Source organism: Cyprinodon tularosa, unplaced genomic scaffold (assembly GCF_016077235.1).
Source record: "Cyprinodon tularosa strain WSP-4 unplaced genomic scaffold, ASM1607723v1 ctg4, whole genome shotgun sequence".
NCBI lineage: Eukaryota > Metazoa > Chordata > Actinopteri > Cyprinodontiformes > Cyprinodontidae > Cyprinodon > Cyprinodon tularosa.
In genome coordinates this window covers 1,259,522-1,280,481 of record NW_024039118.1, presented here as the reverse complement: position 1 = coordinate 1,280,481, position 20,960 = coordinate 1,259,522, and the positions used below count along the sequence as shown (strand labels likewise).

The 20,960-nt window shown below is 38.5% G+C and overlaps 1 protein-coding gene across 1 annotated transcript in view; it reads left to right on the top strand.

Annotated features, from left to right (window-relative positions):
- Positions 1 to 20,960, top strand: part of LOC119791644 (structural maintenance of chromosomes flexible hinge domain-containing protein 1-like) — a 56,143-nt gene that overhangs the window by 16,996 nt on the left and 18,187 nt on the right. Inside the window, 14 exon segments of the mRNA XM_038297862.1 lie at positions 2,217 to 2,336; positions 2,417 to 2,580; positions 2,664 to 2,757; positions 2,848 to 3,055; positions 3,134 to 3,266; positions 5,677 to 5,857; positions 6,726 to 6,929; positions 17,183 to 17,296; positions 17,686 to 17,795; positions 17,961 to 18,043; positions 18,140 to 18,256; positions 19,480 to 19,554; positions 19,672 to 19,791; positions 19,912 to 19,975. Coding sequence (XP_038153790.1) covers positions 2,217 to 2,336; positions 2,417 to 2,580; positions 2,664 to 2,757; positions 2,848 to 3,055; positions 3,134 to 3,266; positions 5,677 to 5,857; positions 6,726 to 6,929; positions 17,183 to 17,296; positions 17,686 to 17,795; positions 17,961 to 18,043; positions 18,140 to 18,256; positions 19,480 to 19,554; positions 19,672 to 19,791; positions 19,912 to 19,975 — 1,787 coding nt within the window.

The window sequence follows — 20,960 nt, the reverse complement described above, 5'->3', positions numbered from 1 at the left end:
AGTCACCACTGGAATCTCTGGGCAAACAAATAACTGGCTTTTAATGGCAGAACAAGCAGCTAAAACAGTGTCCACTGATTGTCTTGTGTGTATGGGAGCCAGACCGCTGTTACGTGTGGTTCCTGCCACCATAACTCCTCAATGTCTTCTAAATATAATGAATTATACAGTTCCAACTGATAATTGCACCTATTGGGATAAGATCTATCCCCTGACCACAGATGAGAAGAAAAAACCAATCTTTTTGAAGAAAGTGGCTGTGGCAAATTTCACCTGTGTAAACAGGACCGGAGTGGGCCCAAAATTGGGTACACTAAATGAAAAACAATGTGCAAGCATTTTACTGGTATCCACCTTTTTTAAACTTCAATCCCACAGCGACATCTGGTGGTGGTGTGGAGATGACAAATTGTTTGACAAACTTCCATGCAACACCACTGGATTGTGTGCTGCAGTCACCTTGATTTTATCTGTTTCTATTACTTCACTCACAATGGATGAATTGTTAATGACTGTAAACAGTATTTTACCACATACATGGCATACTAGAAGAAGGAGGGCATCTGAAAATGCGTGGAGTCCAGATGACCCTACTTATATTGACAGTATTGGAGTACCCAGAAGTGTTCCAGATGAGTATAAACTAGTGAATCAAGTTTCTGCAGGATTTGAATCTTTCTTATGCTGGTGGTGTACTATAAATAAAAATGTAGACAGGATCAACTACATCCATTATAACGTCCAGAGGCTGGGAAATAAAACAGAACAAGGCTTCTCCGCCGTCCATGAACAATTGTCAGCTACCTCTCTGATGGCTTTCCAGAACCGTATTGCTGTTGACATGTTGTTAGCTGAAAAAGGTGGTGTGTGCTCTATTTTTGGAGATCAGTGTTGCACCTTTATTCCCAACAACACTGCTGCAGATGGCAGCCTCACAAAGGCCCTTGAAGGCCTTCGCTCTCTTAACAGCAAAATGAAAGACCATTCTGGAGTTGACACAAAAATGTGGGATGGATCTGGAGACATTTTTGGTAAATACAAACAACTGGTACTTTCTATTTTGATGTCTGTAGCTATATTTGCCGCCATCCTGACCTTATGTGGATGTTGTTGTATTCCATGTATTAGAGCGCTGCTAAATAGACTAATTACCACTGCAATACAACCCATGAAAACAGAAATGTATGCCCTTATGTCCACTGAGGAACACCTATCGGATGATGAAGACAGCGAAGAGGATGAATTCTCTTTACACTTTCCTGACTTTTATCCTAATCCCAACGACAATAACCCACCAGTTTAAAGTACCTCTGAGTGTACCCTTTACAGCTAAAAAAAGAAAAAAGAATGATTTCTTAGTTTAAAATCTGAAAAGAAGTAACTATTGAATGATAAAAATAAATAGCTTAAAGTGAATAAACAGGAGGGAAATGTTGGGTTAATTAATTGTACATAAGTTATTCTACTTTAATCATATTATACTTACACATTTTGTTATCTCTATCTTACTCATATTACAAAGAGTGTTAAAACATTTAGTTTTGTTTGCTGTGTCATTAATGTTTTTTAAGTCTGTGCAGGAGGGATGTTGACTGCGACTGCTGTTAACAGATGTCGTTAAGGGTGTGGAGGAGAATGGAGAACTGTGCAACTAGATAAGGAGAGGGGTTCTCCTTATCCTCTGATGTTGTATGATGTTGTACGAAAATTCTGGTTTCAACTGGGTTCTGTTCCCTCCCCCTTTAGCGGTTGAAACCACATTGTAATCAGGGCGTTTCTTCAATAAAGGGCTTGGAGAGCAGATACTGCTTCAGAGTGGGTTTGAAGTTGTAACTGAATGCAGTTTCTGATCCCCTCTCCTTGCAAGTAAAATATACTAAATTCTCTGTGTCATTCTTTGTGCAGGTTGCTGAATAAGGTGTTTGGTGTTCAAACCTAACAGAAAACATAAGCAGAAACATAAAATAAAGTAAATAAAAAACCTCAGTATGATAATAAAAGTAAATAATTTAAAAAAGAACAGCTATTACAAAGTTCTAGTATGTAAGATGGGGAAGTTGTTTTTTTTACTTCTGAAGTAACCATAGTTATGTGATAGGTTTTTCACTACAATTATTACAAAAATACTTCATTTTATTTTATTATATCAATAATCACTGAGTTTAAGTCATTGCAAATATATATGGCAAAGAAAACTGATTTTCTGTAATGAACAGATGATCAGCAAACCAGTTGGCTCTCCAGATATTCATGAGCTGGTTCTGTCGAAGGAGGAATTTCAGAAAAAGGAGCAGAAAAAAGAGGATGTTTACAGTGACACCATTCTAAACAGAAGGGTGAGAGCTTTTAATTTTCATATTAAAAAGAGAGAGTTATAACTCAGGTAAAAATAAGAACACTTATCTTTGTGCTGCAGCCTGGTGACTTCTCACACATAACAGAGGAAGAACGGTTCCTTCGTAAAATCATCAGTGAAGAAACTGGAAAGAACAGCTTCACTGTGGTTGTCATAACAGGAGTTTCTCATGATCACATCAAATACCTGAAAGAGGACTTTGATGAGTGGACCAGAGAGCTAGCGTGAGTTTACCTCCCCATATGAAACCTGTACATGTATAGAGTCTGGATAATGATAAATATCTTTTTGTTTTAATGTGTTTCAGCCACATCTATCATTATTACATTCATGGAGTTAATGGAAACTGCAAAACAGACATTTCACAAAGATCAGAGAACTTGCCAAGAATTGACATTCTTGTATGTCTGATCACAATAATTCCAGTTTGAGCTGACAACTACTGTGTTAACTGAAAACATTTAAAGTTTCATTTTCTTTTGATTCATCAGGTAACATTGCAGGCTTCCCAGAGCCCACGTACGATCAATCTCAGACAAGTGGATGATGACATGCAAACACAATACATAAATGCAGCCACAGACACATTTGAGTTTAGGGCGGAAACTATGGATCATGGCATTGTTGAGGGTGTTCTTAGATACCATCCATTTCTCTATGACAGAGAGACCTATCCTAGAGATCCATATGTCAAACAAGGTATTAAGATCTGATGTGGTGTTATTTCACTTTTATTTAACATATATTTAAAAAGGATTTACTTCTTTTTGTTTTTAGTTCCTGGTAAGGATGATTATAATGATGATGATGATGAAAGGGAGTCTACCGCCATAAATCAGGCAAGGGGGAAGAGGGACATCTTTGAATGTTTCTGGAATGGACGTCTCATCCCCTACACAACGATTTCTGAGTAAGTAATAACTTATCCATTTAGATTTTTATTGGAATATCTCTATATTTTCGGGTTGTTTTTGTAAAGGTTTTCTACACTTAGTTATAAGCCCAGTTTCCTCGTTTGTGGATAAAAAGGTTTTGTTATGTAAGGAAGCTCATAGACCTTTAATTTCAATTTTGCAATCTAGAAGGAAGTTATTAATTCTGTTAAACTGCATTAACAATTTAAAGCTTATAAGAGAGCTCATAATCCAGTTTAATGATCTAAAGGAATGAATTTTTTTTCTTTCTGTCTAGATATCTTACTTAATGAAGAATAAGGGGTTATCCCTATCTTCCTTGGGATTTCCAATATATTTCAAATATATAAATAAATGAACACACTAATAATTATAACATCAATAAGAAATGTAAAATACCTGCAGACCTTGCGGCCAACAAAAAAATAAATATATATATATTTTTTTTATCTACCGAAAAAGGGAAATGTGATATTGCAACTCATATATAGGGGTTTCCGCAACACCCTGTTGTAGATGTTGATTGCTGGTTTGCAGGTTTGGAAAGGCCTATGAGTGGGAACACTGTGTTTCTAACAGCATTTTGAAGAGAATGCCTGTTGCTGTTAATGATGTTCTTCATTTTATGAATAATTGTTTGTAAAAAAATATCCAAGGATTTTAGAGGAGTTCCCAGAACAATCCTTTTTACTAGCTTGCTGAGCTTCTTAAAGTTGATGTCACTGATACTGCTATGCCAACAGACCTAAACTTGTTTAAGAGGTGCTGTCCTCTCTGTTCCTTCTTGTAGACCAGGGGTTACCAACGTGGTCCCTGTGGGCACCAAGGAGGCGACATGGGGTGCCTGAAAAATGCACAACTTTCCAGTTGACATTTTGTTTTATTCTATTGCTCTTCTTTTTTAATCATTTATAGAGCATTTTATCATTTTGATTTACATTCAGGATCAGATGATTGTTTCCACACAATGCCAAAGGTGCTCCACCATTTCCTTGTATCAGCTTCTTGTCCATCTCTGCTACAATGGCTGCAAATTGGTTAATGCAGATGAGAAGACTCCCTCATTCTGAAAATCTCTTAATAAAAGGAATGGTTAGAATATTGTCCCCTGTGCTGCTCCTGTGCTTCTCACTACTTGGATAAATAATCAACCCTTCAGTTTCACAAACTATGGTCTTTTTTCAGGTAGACTTTGCTCTGGGTTATTGTTGAGGCCTCCTCTTTAGTCCCATCACTTCCAGTGATGTTAGGCCTCTTATGGGGTCTCTAGAGAGGGGGAGAGCCAGGGAGCAGGATCTGAAGCTGTCTACTTGATGCTGATTGGCAAAACCCACACAATATTTGACTGACAGTGAGCAGACAGAGGAGAGTTTTTCCTCATGAGACTTAGACAAGAGAGGAAAAAGCGATCATTCAATCAGAATACTCATCTTGTGGTGAACTCTTGCCTTTATTTCTGGATTTCATTTGTTCAGGGTGCTTCACAACTTCTATTAACACTCATTGTAGCAATGTTTTTATGTTTTTCGACTTTTAATAATGTAATATGTTACATTTAGATTTATTTAACACCGTTCAGTAAATTAAATCATTACTGTTAAATTGTATGTATTGTCCAATTGTTTATTTGAATTCTTATTCCGGATTAGTTGGAGACATACACTAGACTATATCAGCCCCACCAAAAATATTTTTCACCAGCCGCCACTGTGATTGACACCTTTTTTTTTTTAAACCAATAGATTATTTCTGCTGCCTGGTTTCTGGGACAGATTCTTCAGGCTTATAAAAAATGTGACACAGTTCTCAATTTAAACAGTGCTGAAACATTTAATAAAATTATACAAAACATGTTAACAATGGAAAGTAAATGGTGGAAACAGTAATTTGTGCATTTTATGCATTCTTAAGGCATGGCTGCTGAACGCATGAATTAATCTGCAAATAAACACACATACACTGAAAAACATAATGCAACTGTTTTAGGGATATACTTAATCATATTTAGTTACTTTAACACAATTGTTCCATGTTAGCAGGGTAGGACATAAAACAATTTAGTTGAAGTAACTAAATATATTTAAGTAAATGCCAAAAGTGGTTGCATTATTTTTTTAGTGTACCAGCTGAAAAAAAACACAAATAGGCCAGCTGTTGTATCACTTAGCTCCAATTGAATCCCACAATTCCATAATCATTTATTCTAATCACTCAATTGAATAGACATAATTTGGATTCAAATTTTACCAGAGTAATAAATCACCATTGAAAATATCCTCTCTAAGCTTGACTGTTGGTGCTAACAGACAGGTTGGCTCAACAAGAATTTTAAAGGGTAAACTGACACAAAAGGGAATAAAATCATTGTAATTTTTGTGTGTTTTCTTTTCATTTATGTTTTTCTAGTTTTGACTGGTGCCAAAGGAAAAGGGGATCAAACTTACCTCCACAGTGTTACAATTGCTTTTCTGGTGTGCTTTTCACTGATGGAAAATTTATGGTCAACGCCAACAAGTTAAAATTCATGAAACTTGAGAAGCAGCTGAAAACTGTGGATACAATTTTTACCACTGGAAATCTTGCTCAGGTGACAATTTGCTTTTTTTCATCATAGCTGACTTTATCTAGGAATTTTCCAAATAATGAGCACCAATTTGTTCTTGTCAACACAAAAATTGCCCATTCAATTAGTGAGGCAATTAATAGCTGAAGAAGATCAGTGCCAATATGTCATGATATATGTTTTTTTTATTTATTAATTAATTTATTTTTTTGGTGGGGGTGTTGGCCGTTATTAGCATATAAATCATAACAGCATATGGCATTCCTGTGCTCACATTGAAAACAACAGTGGACATGTTTACCTTATTTACAGTAGTTGGTGGAATTTTCGATTGGAAAAATCTTTGCCTCTGGTCAATTTCTTTAACTTATGTCACAACCACAAACAATTCCTGATTGGTTGCTACCATGTGATTTTAAAGAAAAGTTCAGATTTTTTTTACCTCCAAGGTTACCACTCCGCTCCCTTCATGCGGTGCCACTGTTTAAGAACACTGCAGTTCTGTCAAGTACTCACTGCGTGAGAAAAAAACTCACTGGCAGCTTAACCACACTTCTCTGTGTGGTTTACATAGGGATACCATGTTACTCCACCACCCTGATCTTGAGCTGAATGCACTTTAATGGGATTTGAGTTGCTTTGAGTTGGGATTTGTGATCATGCTTCCAAAACAGTCTCCTTCATTATCTCACTCGATCCAAGGTGGCAGACCCCGAATGACTTTGTTATAGAGTCCATTGGAGGCTATAGCGGATATAGAGAAAAATAAAAGAAAAAATAATTTTACGTTTGACAATCGTAAGGGCCTGTATGGGAAATGAAAACAAATAATTTACCTTTTAAACTTGTGCAATAACCCTTTAAGTAACCTGATGTTTCGGATTTTTCTCAGAAAACCTCTAAAAGAGCCAAGATTGAAAAAGAGTTTATCCGGTGGCTCCAAAACTGTCATGAAAAGTTTGACAAAGAGGTGAGATTTATTGGCTATAAAGAAACTGTGACGCGACCAGAATTGGAGACTCAGAAAAAGCAATATCCCTGGGCAGTGTTTTCCTCCATCGAACTTGATGGCAAAAGATATGATACAGGGAAAACTGTAAGTGCTTTTTGATTCCTTATACGACTATATCTATGTATGTCTGTATATGTGTGTACAGGGGCGTGCACACATAGACACTAGGTGGTGCTAAAGCACTAGGAAGTTTGCCCTCTATCAAAGAAAATGCCCTTTTGAAACTCGTTTTTTTTTTATTATTATTAATATTATTAAGATTTTACTGAGGTCGGTTTTGAAATGATCTTTTGAAAACCTGAGCCATTAAAAACGACTGAAACAATGCCCCGAAATGACCGATCTACTTGCGCACAAACGACCAGCCTCTCTCTCTTCCTTTGTCACGTGAACTCGCTCGGTCGCCCGCAGGGCATGCCAGATGCGCAGCATCATAGCAGTTTTCAGATAGCAGGAACGGTCGCTGACAGGCTGCTTCTCCCGTGCCCCATTAGCCAGGTAATATACAGATCAAGCAGAATCATTTTGTTGTGCATTAAAATGTCTCATTCAGCAGCACCAAACACGCATTTTGCCGACTGGTCACCAGATAAACTAGTTGTCTCCTTGTAAGATGCTATTTTACTTTTTATATTTTGTATCCATATTTTTTATCTTAAGTGTATACATTAGTCTATTTTATGCATGACGTATACCCACAGTTTTTAGATATTTTTATAATTTTATTTACCTATTCCATATTATATGTTTCATGTTGCACGATTGTACCATAAAAAATTCCTAGTTTGTGAACTCCTTCACTAACAATGGCAATAAACCTGATTCTGATTCTGAAAGTTTTACACTGTAGCCCAAGTCAATGACAGATAACGTGAGGACGACCACATAGGCTACAAATAATTTTGGTAGAGTTTGCAATTGCAAATACGGAAGAGGATTAGGGCCACTGAAAAAAAAAAAAAATAAGTTAACTGATTTTTAAATTTTATTTCAGTTTAGTATGGGAAAAAAGTCAGAATGCTGACTTTAATCTCATAATTCTAACTTTTTTCTTATAATTCTGACTTTTTGCTGAGAATTCTGACTTTTTGCTCAGTATTCTGACTTTAATCTCAGAATTCTGACAATAAAAAAGTCAGAATTCTGACTTTTTTCCCATGTTAAACTGAAATAAAATTTAAAAATCAGTTAACTTTTTTTTTTTTTCAGTGGCCCTAATCCTCTTCTGTACAAATCTATGTGTTAAGACAAACGCTTTCTGTTGTATAGGTTTTGTTAGGCAACATAAATTAACACATTTTGGTCTTTTTATTGTCTTAATTGTATATTGATTTAGTAATTGCAGCACAATGCCAAGAAAGGAGGGTTAATCATATTGAAAAATCTTAAAAGCTGTTCACATTTTATTTTTAAGTGGTTTGTGCAGCAGGTATTAAAATAGCTATTATTTTGTAGGCTACCATAAGTCATATCCACGTGACAAGACTTCCAGTCATGTTGCCCTAATAGCCCATTATTAGGGGGGCCACATGCCGAAGGCATGGCCCACCTATTACTATTGCACATATTTATTCCGCGTATTATTAGGGGGGCCACATGCCGAAGGCATGGCCCACCTATTACTATTGCACATATTTATTCCGCGTATTATTATTATAGCTTATAGTTCTCCTCGTCCCCTAAAAACTTCGGCGCGTAACTAGTCACGCACCATTCGTCGGATCGGGCCCAAAGTTGGCACACGCGTAGGGACCAATGGTGCGATGCGTGCTTGTATAAAACTTTCTCATTAGTCCGAAGGTTCGCGAATTATTAGCGAAAACGTTGCAAAAAAAATCCCATAGGAAATGAATGGGGAGAGGAAAAAAAGCATAAAAAACAGCACCTCACTGTGTCGGCATACATTCATGTAGAAAAACAGTTTAAAGCTCAGTTTGTAGATAAATCCTTCGTCTATTTAAAACTGAAGACGGTATGTTGATAACTGCTACGGTTTTTGTATAATCAGACCTCAAGCGCCACAAAGTTTTAGCAAAATCCACCCTTCTAGAGTGGAGAGACTGAAAAGCTAGAGTGTGAGGCAGCCGTTTTTTTAAGACCAAAAAACATTTTAAAATCGCCCTCACGGCCACATATTTATAGCTAGAGTCACCATTTTTGGTCAGTTTGTAGGCTGAAACCTCTGGACTCACACAATGTCTTCAGAATTACGGTAGGATTAATACTTTTCCTTAAAAACGCTCCAGACCGACCTAAAGTCGATGAAAATCAGAGCCGTTTTTCATTGGTTTTGGAGCAGCAGTGGGGAGAAAAACGAATGACATTATATGTTTTCAACTCGTCATAAATATTTTTCTGAAAGACACACATACACCAAAGTTGGCATAGTTGGAGTCGAAGGATGGCTGACGCTCACGGTGAAAGAATTTTTTGAATAACTCATACGGTTTTTGCTCAGCAGTCGTTTGTTCGGAGGACATTTTAAGCACCAGAAAGCTGGGTGAGAGGGACCTGCTGCAGCTAGCCCAATTAAAAGATCAGGTGTGAGAAAACGTTTTTTCTTTTTCTTTCTCTTCCCATTCAGGTTGTAAATGACCTACAGCCATGAAAGTTACTCCAATTGAAGACAAGATATAGCTGTAGCTTAGATAAAAATAATTTTTCAGATACCTTTTACGGTTTTTACTCGGCAGTCGTTTGTTCGGAGGGGTGCTTTAGCAGCTTAAAGGTGAGTGAGAGTGTGATGCTGCAGTTAAAACAAAGGGAGGAGCAGGTGGGATTAGCCATTTTGTTTGTGCTTCGTTTTGGGTTGTGAAAGACCTACAGACATGAAAGTTACCCCAGTCTGAGACAAAGGATAGATGTTGCTTTCACTGAAAGAATTTTTCAAATACCTTTTACGGTTTTTTCTCAGCAGTCGTTTGTTTGGAGGGTAAGAACCTGGAAGCTAGCTGACAGTTAGCTTCTGCAGCAGCCTGCTGCAGTGAAGCAGGCTGTCGTTTTTTTAAGATAAAACATTTTGTTCTTGCCTCACGGCCACATATTTGGAGCTACAGTCACCATTTTTGGTCAGTTTGTAGGCTGAAACCTCTGGACCCACACAATGTCTTCAGAATTACGGTAGGATTAATACTTTTCCTTAAAAACCCTCCAGACCGACCTAAAGTCGATGAAAATCAGAGCATTTTTCCATTGGTTTTGGAGCAGCAGTGGGGAGAAAAACGAATGACATTATGTGTTTTAAACTCGTCATAAATATTGTTCTGAATGACACACATACACCAAAGTTGGCATAGTTGGAGTCGAAGGATGGCTGACGGTCACGGTGAAGAAATTTTTTGAATAACTCATACGATTTTTGCTCAGCAGTCGTTTGTTCTGAGCTGTTGCTCCCATTCAAAAAAGCCTGAGAGCAAAGGAACGATAGTGCTGCGCTTTTCTCTCTGTCACTGACAGGCTCGTTAAGCGTTGTCAAGGTAACCGTGCTTCAAAGAGATTTTACCTCTGCTGTTTTAAACAGCACATATTAATCTAATGGAGGGTGAAAGCACTGATTTAACATTGGGAAATGGATACTATATGACTGCTGTCCATGACACTTCCCTTGCCACTCAACACTGATAGACTTTCAAAATAAGACTCCAGGGACCCTACAAAATAAAAGCCTCTATATTTTTTACATATATTTATTGCCCTATATGGCTCAACATTATGACCCAAACTCAACCCCATTTTAGAGAATAGACTCTAGGAGACTGTTTAAAACACACCCTAAGGCAAATTTCAAAATAAAAGCCTCCCATTTCATCTTCATCTACTGCCCTAATAACATGGAAAAAAGAGTGATTTAACGATTGGAATTGTCATCAACTATCATTGCTGGGTCTGAACATTTTCTCTAAACACAACTCTGTTGGACTTTCAAAATAAGACTCCAGGGACCCTACAAAATAAAAGCCTCTATATTTTTTACATATATTTATTGCCCTATATGGCTCAACATTATGACCCAAACTCAACCCCATTTTAGAGAATAGACTCTAGGAGACTGTTTAAAACACACCTTAAGGCAAATTTCAAAATAAAAGCCTCCCATTTCATCTTCATCTACTGCCCTAATAACATGGAAAAAAGAGTGATTTAACGATTGGAAAGTCATCAACTATCATTGCTGGGTCTGAACATTTTCTCTAAACACAACTCTGTTAGACTTTCAAAATAAGACTCCAGGGACCCTACAAAATAAAAGCCTCTATATTATACTAATGCAGTAATTGATGCAAATGGCTCAACATTATGACCCAAACATTTCCAGGTTGTTTTTATTAGACTCTAGTGACCTTTTCAAAACACACCCCAGAGCAAATTTCACAATAAAAGTCTCCCATTTACTCTGTAATACAGCAGCTATTCACCTAATAACATGGAAAACCAGTGATTTAACATTTGGAAATGGATTCTATATCACTGCCGGGCATGACCCATCTTTTGATGCACATCCATGATAGACTTTCAAAATAACACTACAGGGACTCTACAGAATAAAAGCCTCTTCCTTATACACACTCATACATTCTGGCATATTGCTCATAGCCATTTGTAATTTTATCACTGCAATGGCTCTGAGCATGCGGGCGGAGCCCGCCATTGGTGATTTCATCACTGCAATGGCTCTTAGAAGGCGGGCAAAGCCCGCCAATGGTGATTTCATCACTGCAATGGCTCTTAGCAGGCGGGCGGAGCCCGCCATTGGTGATTTTTTTCATCGCTGCAAGGGCTCCTAGCAGGCGGGCGGAGCCCGCCAACTGCGCTTTACCCACTGCGGTTCAATATGGACAACCCATATTACCCTTGTGCATCATATGCTGTGCACGTCTATTTCCCAGATTTCAGCACAAGTGGCACACAGCTCTCTTTGCCCATGACCTAGCCCTCTTTCCTTCCCTCAGCAGCCCTCAAAGGCGTAAGCAGTTGGTCTGGGGAGCCCCGACGTCACTTGCCAGGGCCGTATTGGCCCAGTTACCCAGACGGGCAGTAGGTGGCCCCCCTCAAAATTTCTTTAGAAATTTTCTAGTTAGGGGGGCCACATGCCGAAGGCATGGCCCACCTACTACTATCTCACATATTTATTCCGCGTATTATTATTATAGCTTATAGTTCTCCTCGCCACCAAAAACTTCGGCGCGTAACTAGTCACGCACCATTCGTCGGATCGGGCCCAAAGTTGGCACACGCGTCGGGACCAATGGGGCGATGCGTGCTTGTATAAAACTTTCTCATTAGTCCGAAGGTTCGCGAATTATTAGCGAAAACGTCGCAAAAAATTCCCATAGGAAATGAATGGGGAGAGGAAAAAAACAGCATAAAAAACAGCGCTTCACTGTGTCGGCATACATTCACGTAGAAAAACAGTTTAAAGCTCAGTTTGTAGATAAATCCTTCGTCTGCATAAAACTGAAGACGGTATGTTGATAACTGCTACGGTTTTTGTATAATCAGACCTCAAGCGCCACAAAGTTTTAGCAAAATCCACCCTTCTAGAGTGGAGAGACTGAAAAGCTAGAGTGTGAGGCAGCCGTTTTTTTAAGACCCAAAAACATTTTAAACTCGCCCTCACGGCCACATATTTATAGCTAGAGTCACCATTTTTGGTCAGTTTGTAGACTGAAATCTCTGGACCCACACAATGTCTTCGGAATTACGGTAGGATTAATACTTTTCCTTAAAAACCCTCCAGACCGACCTCAAGTCGATGAAAATCAGAGCCGTTTTTCATTGGTTTTGGAACAGCAGAGGGGAGAAAAACGAATGACATTATGTGTTTTAAACTCGTCATAAATATTGTTCTGAAAGACACACATACACCAAAGTTGGCATAGTTGGAGTCGAAGGATGGCTGACGCTCACGGTGAAAGAATTTTTTGAATAACTCATACGGTTTTTGCTCAGCAGTCGTTTGTTCGGAGGACATTTTAAGCACCAGAAAGCTGGGTGACAGTGTCCTGCTGCAGCTAGCTCAATTAGAAGCTCAGGTGTGAGGAAACGTTTTTTTTTTTCTTTCTCTTCCCATTCAGGTTGTAGATGACCTACAGCCATGAAAGTTACTCTAATTGAAGTAAAGATATAGCTGTAGCTTAGATAAAAATAATTTTTCAGATATCATTTATGGTTTTTACTCAGCAGTCATTTGTTCGGAGGGGGGCTTTAGCAGCTTAAAGGTGAGTGAAAGTGTGTTGCTGCAGCTAGCTCAGTTAGAAGCTAAGGACTGAGGACCCGTTTTTCTTATTCTTTCTCTTCCCATTCAGGTTGTAGATGACCTACAGCCATGAAAGTTACTCCAATTGAAGACAAGATATAGCTTTAGCTTAGATAAAAATAATTTTTCAGATACCTTTTACGGTTTTTACTCAGCAGTCGTTTGTTCGGAGGGGTGCTATAGCAGCTTAAAGATGACAGAGTGTGGTGCTGCAGTTTAAACAAAGGGAGGAGCAGGTGGGATCAGCCATTTTGTTTGTGCTTCGTTTTGGGTTGTGAAAGACCTACAGACATGAAGGTTACCCCAGTCTGAGACAAAGGATAGATGTTTCTTTCACTGAAAGAATTTTTCTAATACCTTTTACGGTTTTTGCTCAGCAGTCGTTTGTTCGGAGGGGTGCTATAGCAGCTTAAAGGTGACAGAGTGTGGTGCTGCAGTTTAAACAAAGGGAGGAGCAGGTGGGATCAGCCATTTTGTTTGTGCTTCGTTTTGGGTTGTGAAAGACCTACAGACATGAAGGTTACTCTAATTGAAGTAAAGATATAGCTGTAGCTTAGATAAAAATAATTTTTCAGATATCATTTATGGTTTTTACTCAGCAGTCCTTTGTTCGGAGGGGGGCTTTAGCAGCTTAAAGGTGAGTGAGAGTGTGTTGCTGCAGCTAGCTCAGTTAGAAGCTAAGGACTGAGGACCCGTTTTTTCTTATTCTTTCTCTTCCCATTCAGGTTGTAGATGACCTACAGCCATGAAAGTTACTCCAATTGAAGACAAGATATAGCTTTAGCTTAGATAAAAATAATTTTTCAGATACCTTTTACGCTTTTTACTCAGCAGTCGTTTGTTCGGAGGGGTGCTATAGCAGCTTAAAGATGACAGAGTGTGGTGCTGCAGTTTAAACAAAGGGAGGAGCAGGTGGGATCAGCCATTTTGTTTGTGCTTCGTTTTGGGTTGTGAAAGACCTACAGACATGAAGGTTACCCCAGTCTGAGACAAAGGATAGATGTTGCTTTCACTGAAAGAATTTTTCTAATACCTATTACGGTTTTCGCTCAGCAGTCGTTTGTTCAGCAGCTGTTCCTCCCATTCAAAAAAGCCTGAGAGCTAAGGAACGATAGTGCTGCGCTTTTCTCTCTGTCACTGACAGGCTCGTTAAGCGTTGTCAAGGTAACCGTGCTTCAAAGAGATTTTACCTCTGCTGTTTTAAACAGCACATATTAATCCAATGGAGGGTGAAAGCACTGATTTAACATTGGAAAATGGACACTATATGACTGCTGTCCATGACACTTCCCTTGCCACTCAACACTGATAGACTTTCAAAATAAGACTCCAGGGACCCTACAAAATAAAAGCCTCTATATTTTTTACATATATTTATTGCCCTATATGGCTCAACATTATGACCCAAACTCAACCCCATTTTAGAGAATAGACTCTAGGAGACTGTTTAAAACACACCCTATGGCAAATTTCAAAATAAAAGCCTCCCATTTCCGCTTCATCTACTGCCCTAATAACATGGAAAATGAGTGATTTAACGATTGGAAAGTCATCAACTATGATTGCTGGGTCTGAACATTTTCTCTAAACACAACTCTGTTGGACTTTCAAAATAAGACTCCAGGGACCCTACAAAATAAAAGCCTCTAGATTATACTAATGCAATAATTGATGCAAATGGCTCAACATTATGACCCAAACTCTTCCAGGTTGTTTTTATTAGACTCTAGTGACCTTTTCAAAACACACCCCAGAGCAAATTTCACAAGAAAAGTCTCCCATTTACTCTGTAATACAGCAGCTATTCACCTAATAACATGGAAAACCAGTGATTTAACATTTGGAAATGGATTCTATATCACTGCTGGGCATGACCCCTCTTTTGATGCACATCCATGATAGACTTTCAAAATAAGACTACAGGGACTCTACAGAATAAAAGCCTCTTCCTTATACACACTCATACATTCTGGCATATTGCTCATAGCCATTTGTAATTTCATCATTGCAGTGGCTCTTAGAAGGCGGGCGAAGCCCGCCATTGGTGATTTCATCACTGCAATGGCTCTTAGCAGGCGGGCGGAGCCCGCCATTAGTGATTTTTTTCATCGCTGCAAGGGCTCCAAGCGGGCGGGCGGAGCCCGCCAACTGCGCTTTACCCACTGCGGTTCAATATGGACAACCCATATTACCCTTGTGCATCATATGCTGTGCACGTCTATTTCCCAGATTTCAGCACAAGTGGCACACAGCTCTCTTTGCCCATGACCTAGCCCTCTTTCCTTCCCTCAGCAGCCCTCAAAGGCGTAAGCAGTTGGTCTGGGGAGCCCCGACATCACTTGCCAGGGCCGTATTGGCCCAGTTACCCAGACGGGCAGTAGGTGGCCCCCCTCAAAATTTCTTTAGAAATTTTCTAGTTATTATTATTATTATTATTATTATTATCATTATTATTGTCATGATGGTTATTATTAATATATTGTAGCCAGTCACAGCAGGGAAGCTCTATACCATCAACATCTACCAGGACAGGAGATGAGGAAGAGTTCAGGGAAGACACAGAGACAGAAAAATACCAGGATTAGGGAGAACAGATGGGTGAGGGAAAAACAGGGAGATGAGCCAGATGAAAGAAGTATGCTTTAGTCTGTTCTGTTGGTGATGTGACTTTTTTCCATTGAAAACTCACGTTTAGAGAATGTTACAAATAAAAGTCAAATTTCATTCAACATGCGTTTATTTTTTTTTATAATTAAGTGTTACACGTGCGCTAAAAAGTGCCCTCCCCCCCCCTCCTGAGCACCTGCCCCCCAAAATGTCTGTGCACGCCTCTGTGTGTGTATGTATTCCATGGAGGCCCAGTGCGAGGGAGATTGGCAGTCATGTTTAGCTTCTTCCATTTTGTAATAATTGCTCCAACATTGGACCTTTTTTTGCCAAGCTGCTTAGCAATTTCCCCATAGCCCTTTCCAGGCTTGTGGAGGTGTACAATAACGCTCTAGTGCCTTTTGACAGCTCTTTGCTCTAGACAATGTTAGTAACTGGATACTTACAAAATGTATAGGTTGGACAGGTGACTTTAAGCAGCTAACGACCTGCAACAGGTGCATGTAATTTAGGATAATAAATGGAGAGGAGGTGGACATTTTGAAGGATAAAGAAGAAGAATAACAGGTATTTAAGGGTGAGAATTCTAGCTGATAGACAGGTGTTCAAATACTTATTTGTAGCTGTATCATACAAATAAATAGTTAAAAAATCATATGTTGTGATTCATCTGGTGCTGGTTCAGTAAGGTACACACAATTCCAAAAAAACAGCACAATGACTTCCTGTGCCTCTTTATTTTGGCCTACTGACTGATTACGAGATTGTTGACTCCCTTTGGTCTCGGTATTTTCAGTTATTTTAGGGGCACCATCATTTTTTTCCCAGGCCTGTTTCATTTTTTTTTTTTTATAATTTTGTTAAAGCATGGCTATAGCAATGCCTGACTTACCTTTGTTCATTTTCATAGAATTTTTTGCTGTTATTACTATTTTCAGATACAAGTGATTCCTGTTACCCCACAATGGTACAAGGGTTACCAAATTTTGTTCACTTGTGTAGTTTTTTTTCTTTTGTTTGTTTTAATAGCCTTAACAGAAACAAGAAAGGTAGAGTACAATACACTTTATGACAGAAGTTAAGGTAAAACATTTTTAAATAAAACACATTATTTGGATGAAGATAAGAGTTCTTAACTGGACACAAGTAAAACTTTAAACTAGTCAGCTTACCCTATTTTTATAATAATCAAATGGTTTTGGTCTTTTTTAGGCATATAATATAATTATACACATTTAAAAACTTTTTAGACTTTATGCGATTCTATTTAAAACTGAATGGCTCGTTAAATATTCTTAGCACCCAATGCTGAAGAGATTTGTTAAAAAACCTAAAACATATCCTCAAACCTAAATTTAGCAGGGAATACATAATTATAGGAGCAATTGTTACAATTGACAAGTAATAGAAGTATATGAACTATAACAAAAAAAATGGATAACTGATGCTCATTGTATTATTTTCTTTCTTTCAGCTAAAGTTTCAGAAGACACCACAAATTCTTTATGGGTCTGTGATAAATTTTCTCTTGTATGGAAATCATCAAGAAGACGTGTTTGCCACTGGTGGAGAAGTGAAGATCAAACGTGTAAGAAAATGATTTAATCTGTATGAAAAAAACTGATTGAAGGACGTTTTTATTGTTGGCATTTTATTAAACTCCTGTAATTAAGCAAAGCAACACTGCTTAACTTTCGACCCAATTTTTAGCTTTACTTGTTTAATATGACATCTTTTTTTAGGTCAATATACAGCAGTTAATATACACGCAACGGTTGAAATAAGAAATGAGAATCATTTACTTTACCATTGAGTTACGACCCAGCGTTCATGGGGATGGACGTCTGTGTATTCGGCAGGCGTAGAGCTAACAAGTTTTTATTCTACAAGAATAACATTACATAACAAAATTTAAGTATTGTATGTCATTTTTTTTTGCCTATTCAAAAAAAATATTCTTAAAAATGTGATTTGTAGGAGCCTGAAGGACTCTATGATGAGATGACCAAGGTTATACCCATTACTAAAATTGACAGAACTGCCACTGATGAAAGCATCAAAAAACACATTGAGTCTGAAAGGAAGAAGTAAGGCAATATGTGGAGGAAATTTTACTTTTCAGAAATGTTTATTTATAGTATTTCGTTGTTGTGGAATTGTATAATATTTGTTTTATATCTTTATTTTTTTGCACCTATGTAGAATTCTTTTGCTGAAAGGGTACTCATTTTTATATAAATCGTTTGTTTCAGGCTACCAGAACACCTAAAAGTGGACTGGCCAGAGGGTAATCCTTTGCCTAAAAATGCTGTTTTGCTTGCTGGGACTCCTTTAGGTATATATTTGCAGTGTCTGCATGCCGCTTATTAAAAATATTGAACACAAAATCTATTTTTGATTCTTTTCCTCATTAACCATACCTTTGTTTTAGGACCTCTCAAAGTTGAAATTCTAAATGGAGACAAAGCCCCAATCTCATCAAGAATACATACAGGGGGCAAGGGGCCAGGGATAAAGCTGGGAGTTTTGCTTCAGGTGGAGCTCAATGGTAAAATGATCTTTGTTTATAATAGAAAAAATACTGCATGCACTGTCTGGAGTTTTTTTCTGTGGATTAATTTGAAGTTAAAAACCATTGACAATATTAAGCCTTTAAATTTCCCAGAAAGGCACTTGGTTCGGCAATTATTTGTGCTTGTTTGCCTATAATTCACTGAAAGTATTTTATTTTTCTGACTTTTCCAAAAAGATTTAACCTTTCAACATTGAATTAACTCAAGTAATTTATTTGTTGATGGGCCCTTATTATGCTACATTGAAAACAATGAGACCCCCAGAGCATTTTATTTCTGTTTGTGCAGGGAAATTCCTCTCAAATTAGCAGACAAGTAAACAACACTGCTATTATGTATATCCACTGTGATGAACTAGTTATGAGTTTATGGGTTTAAACCTTGTATAACCCTCCTGTTGAATCATTTAAACCACTGATACCCCAATTGTTGGACGAACTGCACATTTTCTGGGACTTTGGGACCTTTATTTCTTTGTCTTAGGTCAGCCTTCTTAGCCATAGCTGTGGAAACAGCATAATGGATTTGAACTCAGGGTTTCTCATCTACTTATCATAAAGCTACACACTCTCTCAGGAAAAAATAAGCAAACCAAAGAGTGACATGAACACCTTACCACATTCACTGTATGTTTTCTGACTTGAAGACTCGGCATTAAAGGCTGGGTGGATGGAGATTTTACATTATTAGTAGTAATACAGGTTCTTTATTTTTATCTGAATGGTTAATATAGGGTGACCGAACGTCTGTATTTCCCAGGACATGTCCGTATTTCTAGTCCTGTCCCGGGCATCCCGGATTTTTTTTTGAAAGTAAGGAAATGTCCTGTTTTTTAAGTTACCTTCATTGGACTTTTACATTTACAAGCACTAGGGCACTGCGCACGGTGCTGCGTGTGACGTAATCCCTGAGCCGCGTCAGTGCGGGCAGCCCTGTTCTTAATCACAATATAGATTGCATGGCTGTCAGTAAGCCAACAACATGCATTTTTAATAAATCAACTGTAAATATCATGTTATTGTAGGATTACGTAGGCCTATGTTAAGTGAGTGCATGCCACAGACATCTCTATGCATGGGAACAGAGATCCCCCCTGCAGCCCCCCCACCCCCCCACTTCAAGGTGTCATGGTTTTCCCAAATGAAAATATGGTCACCCTAGTTAATAGATGTGCTTGCTTGTTTGTGCTTTTACACAGGTATATCAGAAAACATCAAGGTTTTTAGTATCACCGCCCCTTATTCAAAAAATGGATACTGGTTCACAAAAATTGGTAAGTTTTTTTTTATTATTTTTTTTTTTTATGAGTACTCAAAACAGTAATTTGTTTATTTATTTATAAATTTTGTTCTCCTATATTGCTAATAAGAATAAGTGGTTTTCTGTGCAGAAAACTTGAGGAGCTTGGGGAAGTACACACTGACTCTAAATGCTGTGTTGAATGAAAATGGTGCCACGGTCTATGGTGGCAGAGAGCTGCCAAGCTATGTACATGATTTTACAATCAAGGGTAAAGTAATTTTTTTGCTGCCAGTTGTGAAGTGGTCTGAATAATGTTTTTTTTCTTTATTCTTCAGAGAGACATGTGTGTGTGTGTGTTTTTTTGTTTGTTTTTTGTTTGGCAGTTTAGAAGGAAATGCTGAGAGATTTACTGTGCAGTTAAGTTCCTCTCAGCGTGTAGGGGTGCCTTTTGACATTAATCCCGCGGTTCTCAAAGTGTGTGGCGCGACCCACTGGTGGGGAATTGAGACTTGACAGGTGGGGCGCGCCAAGTTCCGGTGTGTGTGTGTGTGTGTGTGTGTGTGTGTGACTATAAATGTAGAATGTGTGAGAGCAAACTGTCCTTATAGCTGTATGTTGCCGCTTTTTAGACCAATCAAACCCACAAAGTAATCATTACTAGCCTACATGCAGTCTAATTAAAAGAACATTAGATATGAGAAAAATTTCACCTGGAACTGAAGTGCCAAAATAATGATTGACGTGACGTCGGCATATTATTTGTAACAGAATAAACTTTCGCGCCCCAGTGTTGCCAACTCAGCGACTTTGTCGCTATATTTCAGACCCCTCCAGCGACTCTTTTTCAAAAAAACAAATCTAGCGCCTTTTGGAGACTCTTACGTGAAAGCACGTATCGTTCCTTTTCTTGTCCTCCAGCGGCAGGTGCTGCCATGGGGCGCCTCCCCCGTCCCAACCCCGTTCTCCCCCGCTATTGCAGGAGTCCCTATCAGCGCTGCAGTCAGAGCAGAGACACAGCATGTTTAACTTTTGCGTCCAGACTGCAAATAAAGCGCACATGCGCCGGGATTGACGGCGCAGGTTGATCATAAATAACTGAATTTGAAATATTTTATCTTAAATAAATAACGGCGTTTGATTCACACAGCCACATGTTCATGTTTCTGGTTAGGAGTGGAGAGCGAGTATCCACTCATCGGGCAGAGAGCTGTGTGCATTCTTCTTCCCTTTGCCACATCATATCTCTGTGAGATGGGCTTTTCAGCTGCTGCTTCAATGAAAACAAAATACAGATCTCAGCAGAACATTGAGCATGACTTGAGAGTGGCAGTATCAAGCCTGCAACCCCGTTTTGAGAAACTGCAATGCAAAACAGGCTCATTGCAGCCACTAATGCAGGGATAAATAGACCTGTCTTGCCAGATGGATTTCACTTCT